Raw genomic sequence first — 12,532 nt, 5'->3', positions numbered from 1 at the left:
TAGGCATTCAGCTCACTTGATCTCACTGAATTATTAACTTGTTAATTAATACTGAACCGCATTTATTAGACTTAACATAGAATGCATACTTGGACCAAGGGCATTATTTCCTTCACCTATCAAACTCAAAATCACACTTAAGAGCACAAGGATTGTAAGAAGCAATAGCACAAGAATGATTGTGCTCAACACAAGCAAGAGTGTCAACTTTCATACAACTTTTCATCTTAGAGTACCAATGTTCATCAATTGCAAACTTGAAACTAGCCTTGGCGTCTCCCGCTTTCAAGGTGATTAGTCCCCCTTGCACATCGATAAGAGCACCCGCGGTGGCCAAATGGCCTCCCCAAGATAATAGGGGCATGGGCATCCTCATCAATGTCCAAGACGACAAAATCCACAAGGAAAGTAAGCTCGCCAACAACTAGGGGAACATCCTCAACCTTGCCAATAGGGTACTTGACCGAACGGTCGGCAAGTTGCAAGGTGATGTTGGTTGGGACAAGATCACCAACTTCAAGCTTGGAAAACACCGAATAAGGTATTATACTAACGCTAGCACCCAAATCACACAAGGCATTTCTTATTTCAAGCTCCTTATTAATAGCATAAGGGATAGAAAAACTTCCCGGGTCTTTGAGTTTGGGTGGCGTTTTGTTAAGGATGATAGCACTACAATTTTCGGTGAGGTTCACCGTCTCCTTTACGTCAAAATCTCGCTTCCCACTCAAGATTTCCTTAAGGAATCTTGTGTAGGTTGGCATTTGTTTCAACGCATCCTTAAAGGGGATAGTGATATACATTTGTCGAAGAACCTCAAGAAATTTTGAGAATTGCACATCTAACTTGTGCCTATGAAATCTTTGGGGATAGGGGGGAGGAGGAGTTGGGAGAGGAGGAAGAGGAGTCTCCTTCGACTTATCACCATCACTCATATCGTCGACATGAGACTTCTCTTCCGCATCATCACTGTCCGAGGACTCATTTCCCATAGAACTCTCACCCCTAGAGCTAGGAGCTTCAACATGCGTAGCACTATCATCTAATGTCTTCCCACTCCTTGTCACAATTGCATACAATTGCTTAGGAGGTTGACCTTGGGGTGGGAGACTTGTATGCACTTGTTTCTCTTTGATAGTGCTAGCAAGTTGTGCTAGTTGGGTCTCAATCATCTTCCACTAGAGGAAAAATCCTTATAGGTTGCTCATCAAAGGTTGCCCTTATCAAACAAGTGCAACCTTTAACAACAAAAAAATTAAAAAAAGTAATAATTAAATTCTGAAATTTTGCCTCCAAACAAACGCAGCCCTTCAACTTAGAAACTTAAAAAAAAAACCAACACTGGTCACTCCTTTCTGCAACGTACGTCTCTCACGGGTAGCTCCTGCAAACCATCTCGCACCCTCTCTCCTCCTTCTCATGTAACCGGAAATTATTCTTTGAACCGTATCTTCCTATCTCTAGCTTCCCCTCTTCTCTCTTAGGGTTTCGATGTCGTCGTTTATGGGATTTCCTCTATCATTCGATCGGTGATTACAGTGAATGATAACTCTCTGTCACTTTCTCTCTCAAGTACTTTCTGTTCCAATTTCATTCTTAATTCTTACTTCGATTTTTCGCAATTTGATCAATTTTTCGATTTTTTTATTGATGGGTTTGATTTTTGAATTTCGTTTTGCTTGTTTTATTAATCGGATTGGTTGTTTCCTTCGATTTCTTGTTCAATGTTGCGATCTAGAGCAAAGATTCAGTTTTTTTTGGTTTTCGTTCCTTATCGATTCCACCTAAATGATTGAAAGGCATATTTGCAGAAATCCAATGGTTGAATCGATTGAATAGGTATATTAGCAGAAATCCAATGGTTGCGGAAATTAAAACAACCGAGTTATTAAGTTTGTATTTGAGATTGAAAGGCATTCCTTATGATCTGACGATTATGTATTCTTAGTTAACTGTGATATTCATAAGTTCATTCACTTTCATAATTACACCCCAACAGATGAAGGGTATTTCTAATTGCCATTGTCATCAATTTCTGTAACTATACATAATAATTTGGATTGATTATGCATTGTTTATCTCAGAATTCAATTTATATTCCATGTCAAGTTGCTTTTGATTCTTGGGTTTTAGCTGCCCATTATATACGTTACTGTTTGTTAAAATTCCAACCAGGCTGCAATCTGAGTATTTTGTTTTAATGGGTTATTCTTAGTTTGAAATCGAAATTTTGCGACTCGATAAAAACATGAGGTGGGATTTTCCCTAGAAATTGATTCATGGCACTATTCTGTTGTGCTAGAATGACTAGTAAACTCATACTATACATATCAAATATGTTACAGGGTAACAGGTGGGATTTTCCCTTGAAATTTTGAATATGATGACAATATAGCTCACGACTTTACAAGATAAAAATTACGGATTGGTTATGTTAGCTTATCCGGAGGGTAACTTTAGACATGAGTCACATGATTTAGGTCTACCAAGGGCTGCTCAAAATGGTTTTATGCTTGTGGTTCATCAAAATCGTAGAATGTTGCTAGTGATTTGGTATTTTTATTTTTGTTTTAAGATTTAATTGATGTAATGTAGTTGTTAGGTTGATTTTGGTTAAATTACGATTGCTTTACATGCTTGGTGTATAAAAACCAGTACTGCTTTTAAATGTTGGTGATTTATGTGATGATTAGCTGATGTTGCTGTTAGATCTAGCTGTGATTGCTATATAATCAGTCTATTTTAATTTCTCTGTATTTGATAAGCTCTCAAAGTTATGATATCTATTGATGTGATTTTGCAATCAATTGGGTGACTTGCTTACTATCATGTTACTTAGAAATTGAAGTTGTTCTCTAGATAGACACTACCTAATTGGCTACCTATAACCTGCATAAAACATTAAAACCTAATAGGAGGCTAAATCTGAACTACAACAGAACAAAGAGAAACATTTCTCACTTTTCAGAGCAAACCTCTCCTCTTAACATTATGCAACACGTTTGACTCCGTTACCTAGTCCACTGGTACAGAACAAAGAGAAACATTTCTCACTTTTTTCTCTATCGAATTTCTAATTTATGTAGGTCTTGTGAAAAATTTGTGTGAAATATTATGATTTTATTGAAATTGTTGGCATTGATATGTGTGGTAGGCCGGTTGTCTCAACCCTTGTGGAAGCCACCTAGATCCACTCCTTCCCCACCATCTCCAATGCCTTTCAGTTTGTGTGCCGTGCCTGCTCATTCTGGTATACTGTTGATTTTATTACTTGATTTTGAATAAATATGGAATTTGATTTGCTGATGCTTTACTTAGATAGAGAATTCGGGGAAAATGTTTGTAAAATTAAGTTTTGAAATGATCAGGTGTTTATGATACTTATAGTAGGTTGCCTTATGGTCTCTGTTATGTAAATTTGTAATTGTAATTTCTTAGTTGAGTTTTATAAGCCTTTGATTTTCTTCATATGATTTATTTAAATCATTGGTTGTCTTTGATGTTTTTGCTTGTGCATATTTATCGTTTGTTGTATTGTTCTCTATTGATAATTGGAGTTCTTTTGAGTCACTAACCCTGTGGTTTGTGGTTTTCATGCGGTGTTGTGGCTAGAGGATCTTCTACGGTACCTTGAGCCTATTCCTTGTGGTACTCCAAGAACCTCAAGCCAGATTTTAACAATCAAATTTTGTATCACGGACACCAAACTACCATGATCATTAATAAAAATAAAATGATCTATGCAGATCTTTTATCCTGAAAGTCAAAAGAAATGTATCTTATAGTTTTAACTGTTGATTGTTTCATGCGTGCTTTACTACATATTAACTGTTAAGTTTGTTAGTTATCCTCTTACTTATCAAGCGCTTTGTTATACTTTATTCCTTAGAACCAAACATCTACCAACAAATTGAATAAATTGCATTGTGTTTACCGAACCATTTGAGGTTTTGATGAAAATCTTTCATGGTCCAACCTATCTTAGATGAAATTAGACCAAAGGTGGCTTCTAATGAAATAGGTAACTACAGGGAGACAGATGGTTGACAATGATTTTAAACTTTGTTAAGCTCAATGAGGATTTAATGTTCGGTTGATCTGGAAAGTATTCTTAGCTTTATTTAGTGGACTCCTACCATTTTTTTATCCTTTTATTGTTGCACCTGTAACCTGTTGCACGTAATTTTAACCTGTTTGCTAGGTGTTTCCTGCCATCCTAATCAGTTAATATTTTTCCGTGTTTTTCAGAGAAGAAAAAGAAAAGGAGGAATGGTTCTTTGCCTATAAATGGTAAATGTTTATTTTAATTTTTTTTTCCTTTCTTAAACTTCTTGGGAAGTTGGTTTGAGGGTATTTTTTCTATGTATACTCTGTTTCTTGTGTTGTTTTCTAATATTAAGAATGAAATTGGTAACTTGCAGCTTCAGGTATTTAATGAATGAGTATGCAGACCAACATGGATGGATGTTACTGGATTTATGGGTCCTTTTGGTGGTAATATGCCATATAACATGGGGTATGGTATGGCCGTATGGATATGACTTTCGGAAACGTTATTCCTCCAGAGTTTTTTGGGACACAAGGGTTCATGATGCCTCCAATGCTTCCTCCTCCGCAAAGGTGTGTGTTGCTGAGATGTCACATAGTTTGATACTCTGTACTTTTAATTCATTTTCTTTGGCCATGGTTCTTTTTCTGCTCAGTGCATATTGGCATTTCCACTAAAAACTGCAAACTAGTGGGAATGGGAATACATTTGTACTTGTATATTTCATTGATGTGCTACTAGTAGTTAACTTGTGTTCTTGTCGTTGATTTATAATGATATTACTACCCCCTTGTAGACTCTTTGTCAACGCAAGGATGTACTTTTAGCGATCTTTACTGTCCCTTTTAGTATATAATGGTGTGCACTCACACCACCATCAAGTGTTTAAGGTGACGTGGCTTGCCTTTTTGATGCAGCGGCTTTGCAAAATGCGAGTATGCCCCTTTGTTTGCCCAAGCATTGTAGTTTTGTCTAGGTTTGGTAATTTTGTTCAGATTATATGAATTCTGGTTGCTTGGTATTAACTAACTGTTCTCATGTGGTGTTTCATGTAGCGCATTGTTGTGGGACATATTTAGTGTAATCTCATGTTATATTACAAAAGTTGCATTAGCAAGGTGTTTGTTCTTTAAAAATGTGCTACTTCTTGTTTGTTAGTATTAATGTCCATAGCGTGTGTGGTGGCCTGGTGGGCATATGATGTTACTCACGCTCGCATCTATCCGTAAGGTATTCCACTTCCCTTCCTTTCTCTAGTTGTCCTTGTGATTATGAGAATATTAATATGCAAAATAGTGGAGGGTTACTATGCACTCAATACTATCCAAATATGTAGAAAACAAATGATTCCAATATATAGTAGACAATTGGTCTGGGTGGCTGCACCGGCTTTTGATTAGTGATTTGTGTATTTTTCTGTCACTTTTCCTCTCGTCGATTGCATGTTCCCGTGCACACAAACATTACACCAATGAACATTGCTAGAAAGTAAACGATTATCAATATATGTCCTAGAACTAGACCAATGAACACTATACTAATGCAATTTTCTGATGTTTTGTAGTACTACAGTGGAGTTCAACATACGGAGGATATCGTTTGAAGAAGGGCATGCTGTTGAGACTCTTGAAGAAGACAAATCTGCTATCCAGCAATTAATAAAGAATGGTCAGATTTACGATTTTCAGAAATGAACAGAGTGAAAACTTTCAAGTGAGTGTTGGATTGTTTGAATCCATCCTCAAACTCGACATTCTTCTTGGCTTGCGCCCCCACAAACGACTCCATGAGAGCCTCAAGATTAGACTTGAGAGGCGGGAGTGGTGGAGGTGCAATGCCATAACCACTAAGGTTTGATTGATATTGGTTGCCAAAGGTCCTCGGTCCATTGAATCCGAGAGGTGGGATTTGAGATGCACCATAAGGACCTCCTGGGTTCACAGGATAACCCCCACTTGAGGCACCCCTAAATTGCCCATAGGAGTAGTTACAACCCCCTCCACCTTGATGGTTGGGATTATAACTACCTTGGTTGTATTGGCCTTGATTGCCAAAACCTTGAGGTTGACCATAGGGAGCTTGGCTTTGATAGCCTTGTCCTCTATAGCCACCTCGATTTTGGCTATCATACCCACTTCCTTGGTCGTAGCCTTGGTGGGAACCATACATGGGGGGCCCTCTAGGTTGCCTAGAAAAATTCTGATTGTTAGGGTTATCATTCCTAGACCTCTCATTTAAGGCATTAGCATACTCCACATCAAAATCGCCTTCATACGAAGGGCCATAATCCACAAAAGACAAATTATGAACTAGGGGGCATGCATTGGAGGAATGACTATAGTCTTGGCAATTTTCGCAAAAGGAAGTGCCCGGAGGCATTGTATCATAAGAACTAACCTTGCTCTTCCCCTTAGTGAGAAGAGTGGCCGAAGGAAGTTGGATTGTAGATGGTGATGGTGGTTGGCTTGGTGTGTTTTCAAGCTTCTCTAATCGCGAGCTAAGCTTCTCTATCATCCATGCTTGCTCCATTGCGTACACCGAACCCTTGCCATCATCACTCCTACCTTTCCCATCATAATTCCTTGTGCCTACATGCCAAGATTGGTAGTTTTGAACTACATCCTCAATGATTTCCTCTATTTGATCCTCAGTTTTGTTCATGATGGGACCTCCCGCGCCTGCATCAAGACTTGTCTTTGAACTTGGACTCAACCCCAAGTAGAATGTTTGAAGCAACAACCATTTAGGGATCCCATGTCGAGGGCATTCCCTTTGGTACCCCATAAAACGATCCCAAGCTTCGAAGAGTGACTCATCTCGCCTTTGCTCAAAGGATTGAATCTTGTGGCGATACTCCGCCGTCTTCCCATGCGAATAGAATTTGTTTAAGAATGCACTCGTCACCTCGGTCCAAGTGCGAAGTGAGTTGGGCTTGACCTCCTTGTCAAGCCAATCACTTGCTCGCCCAAGTAGAGAGAATCGAAACAATGTCAACCTCACGTAATCCGATGTGACACCATTGTGCTTGATTGTGTCACAATAGTGCTCGGACTGTTTTAGATGTTCGTGAGTTGATTCATTTCTCTTCCCACAAAAGGGGTGGCTTTGGACCAAATTGATTAAGGCGGGCTTGATCTCAAAGTTGCTGGCATTTGTTGTGGGGGCTTGAATACCGCATGTAGCTTCGAATGCCCCCGGTATTCCCAAGTTCTTAACCGGGAGGGCCATATTCTCAAAAACTTGCTCACTCTCTTGTTGTTCCTCACCAACACTCAACGATTCAAATCTGTTATGGCTTGATTAGCTAGACCGTACACGCCTTAGTCTCCTAAGTGTCCTCTCCAATTCGAGGTCAAGAGGATGGAGGGTCCTTTGACGAGCACGCCCCCTAACAAGCATACGAACTCAAGAAAAACCGTGAGCAATGCCAAGGAAAAATAAAGCTAAGCAAAATTACAATGTTTTTGTATTTTCTAATAATGAACTAGTCTCAACTAACTCAACAAACAATAACCGTTCCCCGGCAACGACGCCATTTTGATAGGGTGTTTTTTCGTCGTTGATAGATCCACACCTCACCAAACAAAATTTATAGAACCGCTAGACTAACCAACTATATGGACTATAGTGGCAAGTATAGGGATCGTCCCAAAGAAACAGTGGTTATCGAGTTTAGAGTTAAGCTAGTTCGAACAAGAATTTGGTTTGAATTATTGCTAAGAAACTAAAACTAACAATTAAACTAGATTGAATCAAGGAATGGAAACGTTAGGGAGTTGGGGATAGGCTAGGGAAATCGGGGGAAATGAACTACCATCTAATAATCATGAATGATGTAAAGACATAGCACATAGGGGAATGAAACCAAATGACGTGCTCGCCACCTCTCGGATAGAGCACGCGAAGCAACCTAGCCTATAGAAAAGCTTTCGCATAGTCCTAAGCTAGATAAGCTTGCATATAATAGGAACTATCATTCGCTTGCATGAATTAGGCTCACAATGTCTTGCCAAACCTAAATCATACATTCCAATCTAATCCAATCAACTAGCATTTGCAACTACTACTCAATTGGTCATGGAAAATCCTAGCACTAAATCAATTTAATCACATCAATCATTCATCAATTCAATCATCTATTTCCCCTAATTAAGCCCCTAGATTCTCCCCTTTCCCTAACCTAATTCTACTCACTAATCATTCTACAAATCAAGAAATCCATTAATACTAGGCTAGCAAGCATGAAATTGAAGGAATAAGAGGAGAGAATCAAGAATTCAATTGCAAACTAAAATCAACAACTAGAGAATTGATAATTAAAATCAAAGCAAAAGAAATTCAAGAAGTTCAAGAACAATCAAAGAACTATGACAAATTAGCATGAATAAAATACTAAGAACTTGAATTAAATTGCAAGAAAAAGAGAAGAGTTGAAGAAATTACAGATTTGAAGCTTGAAATCAATGAGTTTCTCTCTCTAGAACACTAGCTTGAAGAGCAAACCTTCTAAAACTTCCTAAATTCTGTTTCTGAAATTAACTAACTAATAAAAATAATGAAAAATCTATTTATATTAACCCCTAAAAATGAGAAGTTTAAACTCGAAAAGGGAATCCCGCGCAGCCGTGCGAACGGGCATACCCAGATACGATCGCATCAGTGCGAGCGGGCTGTGGTTCTGTGCGAGCGAGATCAGCGGCGAATCTTCTTCTTCGATCCGTGCGATCGTGCCCACAAGCCGTGCGATCGCACGGGACTGACATAGCTAAATTCTCAGAAATCTTCATGTGGCCGCACGGAAATTTAGTGCGAGCCCACCAAAAATCCGTGCGAGCGGGCTCTTCTTCTGTGCAATCGCACGAAATCCCAAATAGTTCCTGCATCGTTTTTTCGATTTCGTGCGAACACACAATCTGGGAGCACGAGGGCACAAGCCTGCTTGACTTTGGAGGCAAAGCTGCTGACCCGTGGGAACACACAGAAATTCTGTGCGATCGCACGGGCTTATTTCGAGCATTCTTCAAGTGTTTTCCATCATTTCCAACATTTTTAACTGAAAAGTTCATAGATGGAATAAGGGGATAAAAAAGCAACAAAACAATACCAAACTATCAAAAAGCATAATAAAATCCTATAAAATCCTAGGCCTAGAGCGACGTAAATGCCGCTCATCAGTTATAATTGGATTTTGAATTTTATTTTAGAAATGTGTTTGAGCAATTGGAGTCCAAGGTTAGTATTTGGAACCAAGAATTGTATCTTTGAATTGGAAGTTCAGATTAGAAATATAACTTAGGGATTGAATTTGTATAGCATTGAATTAGGAATTGGAGATGGAATTTGGAGTTATAATGTGTTTGGATTAAAGTTGTGTTTTCTTTGGAATTTGTACTTGAGTTTTGAACGAAAGTTCATAATTGAATTGAATTATGTCCTTCGTAACTGGTCGCTTGCACTTGGAAATTAATCGCCCAAATTTATTGGAGGTATCGTCATTGGGATCTAGGGGAGACACAAATTAGGTGTCTACACATACCAATGAAGGAAACCTGGAAAATAGAGCAACTTGCTAAGGCTTACATCAAGAACGTTGTGAGACTACATGGTGTTCCTAAAGGATATTTTTTCAGATGAGATTCGAGGTTTCTCTCAAACTTATGGAAGAGAGTTCAGAAGAAATTTGGTACGACACTGAAATGAGTACAACATTCCATCCAACAACAGATGGACAGATTGAGAGAATGGTTCAGATGCTAGAAGACATGCTTTTTGCTTGTGTCATTGATTTCCAAGGGGGTTGGGAAGATAGCTTAGATTTAAATTGATTTTTCGTACAACATAACTATCAAGCCGGTATAGGAATGACACCATTTGAGGCCCTATATGGAAGGAAGTGTAGAAGTCCACTATGTTGGAGTGATATTAGTGAGACAATTGTGTTAGTAACTCAAATGATCGAGGACACAATGAACCAAGTTAGAGCTGTCAAATATTCAAGCAGCGCAAGATCGCCAAAATAGTTACGCGGATTTGAAGTGTAGGGACGAAGAATTTCAAGTGGGTGACATGGTGTTACTCAAAGTTTCCCTAATCAAGGGTGGCATGAGGTTTGGCAAGAAAGGAACGCTAAGTCCAAATTATATAGGTCCCTATGAGAGTTTAGATAGGATCAGAAAGGTAGCCTATAGACTACCCTTACCCATGGATCTAAATCGAGTGCATGATGTGTTTCACATTTCGCAACTAAGGAAGTATGTTCCGGATAAGTCGCATGTACTATAACGATGACCATATAGTTAGACCAAAGTTTTTCTTTCGAGGAAAGACCAGTTAAAATCCTAGATAACAAGGTGCGTAGCACGTGAACCAGATTGTAAAAGTGTTATGGTCAACCAAGAGTAAGAAGAAGCAACCTAGGAAGTTGAGGACGAAATGAGAAAAAAGTATCCTGAGTTATTTTCCAAGGTTAGTTGAGTTACGGGGTCGTAACTCGTGCCTTTAAAGGGGGGTAGAGTGCGGTAAAATGTTACGCTGTTTGGCTTATTTTCCTTTATTTTATGCTTATTTTAGTGCTTTTTATATAAATTGCACTCCGAGTTTATCGTTTTGCGTACCTTGTTGCGAAAAACTTAGTAATGGAAGGAAAGGTTTAATCACTTAAAGAGCACAACAACATAAAACATTTCAAGGAAAGTAGCAAAACAAGTAAAGTTTCAAGTTGTTCAAGCAAAAGTTTGAGTTTTCGTGCCTAAGTTTCGGGACGAAACATCTTTTAAGGAGGGTACACTACAATACCCATATTTTTATTAAATAATAAAATATATTTATTACATTTATAATGTAGTTTTAAGGATTTTTGTAAGTAAAGTCGCGTTTAAATATATTTTATTAATTAGAAATATTAATTATTTTTTATTGGAGGAGAAATTAATTTTAAAATAAGTTGGGAAAATTAAATTGGGTTTTAGAATGAAAATGAATTTAAACGAGCCAAACCCATTGGAGTTCTTAATTTAAGTCCAAAGGATATAATGCAAGCCCAATTAGTATTTAATGAAGCCCGGAGGGGAAGTTCCTAAGCCTAGCCCATTACGGATCTCGAAACCTATAAATACCCCATAAATACCTACAAAATTCCCACATAATTTTAATCCCTAATTATCTCCTATCTCACCTCCCTTGCCCTGCTCACTCTCTCCCCCTCTCCTCTCTTCGTCCAATCTCTCGTGTAAGAGCAAGCAAGGTAGTAGCAACGCCCTCGCGTGCCCACTTGCCTCGCGCCAATCGCCATGCGTGCCCCGCCCATCACTCACCCATCTCCCCTGCTCGTGTTGTGTTGCCCGCAAGCCACAAGCAACAAGCAATAGCGCACGAGCAACTTCACTTGTCGACGCGCCCGCTGCCCTCCTCTCCTCCGTGCTCCACCTCCCTTCCCGCCTTTGACGTGCCCCTTTATTGTTGGACGACCAGTCTGTTTTCGTTCCTCTTTTGTCTCCACTATTTAATTATTGTTAATAATTAATTTATTTTTGTGATTAGTTGTTAATTATAATTTAAAATCAGATTTGGATTATGGTGAAATTGATGATTCTTAATTATAATTAAAGGTTTAAAGTATCAGATCATTTTAATATCATAAAGCATGGATTTTTGAAGGTTTTAATGATTTTCATAATGCTTTATGATTAGGGTTTTGGATTAAAGTATATGGTCAATTAATCAGCATAATTAAACGACTGTTTTAGTTATGGTAATTAATTATAAATTTTAGATTACTTTATCAGCATTAAAGCTTCAACTTTAAGGTTTAAATGCATGAAAAAGTTAAATTTTCATTTTTAGGGTTTCAAGGAATAAGTTAGATTAATTAATTTATTTGAAAAAAAATATTTCTAATTAATAAAAGAGGTTTAAGAATAAAATAAGTTGTTGGAAATTTATTAAGGATGATTATTAATTAAGATTTGTTATTTTATTATAGGAGGTGATTTCTAGTTTAGTAGATTGAATCACAAGGTGACCCCCTTAATTAAATACACAAGGTACTTACAAGTCTAGGGCTCACCTATTATGCATGTATGTACATGTTGATTATGTAATTGATTTGTGATTCATGTTACTTAGATGTTGTTCATGTTTGGCGTGTAGCAAGCATGTTTATCAAAGAGTTTTGTGGTTGTTGAATTGATTAAGCAAGCATGTTATCCAAGTATGTTCATGTATGTATTATGTTATATGCATGCAAGGAAGGGTGTTTATGTTTGTACTTCTATATTAAGCATGTTAAGAGGTTATATGTTTTGTACTTCTATGTTAATCATGTAAAGAGGTTATTTATGTTGTGTACTTCTATGTCAAGAATGTTAAGAGGTTACTTATGCTTTTTATTTATATCTCAAACATGTGAAGTGGTTATTTATGCTTTGCACTTTAATATCAAGCATTCAAGGAGAGTTTAAGTTTATTTGTGCCTAGGGGCACAAC

At 37.9% G+C, this 12,532-nt stretch overlaps 1 protein-coding gene across 1 annotated transcript; it reads right to left on the bottom strand.

Annotated features, from left to right (window-relative positions):
• Positions 1 to 263: 263 nt before the first annotated feature.
• On the bottom strand, positions 264 to 1,172 carry LOC130462719 (uncharacterized). The gene has a single exon (XM_056831542.1). The coding sequence runs from the start codon at positions 1,170 to 1,172 to the stop codon at positions 264 to 266; it is 909 nt and encodes a 302-aa protein (XP_056687520.1).
• Between the last annotated feature and the right edge of the window lie 11,360 nt (positions 1,173 to 12,532).

Source organism: Spinacia oleracea, chromosome 1 (genome assembly GCF_020520425.1).
Source record: "Spinacia oleracea cultivar Varoflay chromosome 1, BTI_SOV_V1, whole genome shotgun sequence".
Taxonomy (NCBI): Eukaryota; Viridiplantae; Streptophyta; class Magnoliopsida; order Caryophyllales; family Amaranthaceae; genus Spinacia; species Spinacia oleracea.
The sequence above is the reverse complement of the archived record's forward strand: the minus strand, read 5'-3'. Positions and strand labels throughout refer to the sequence as shown.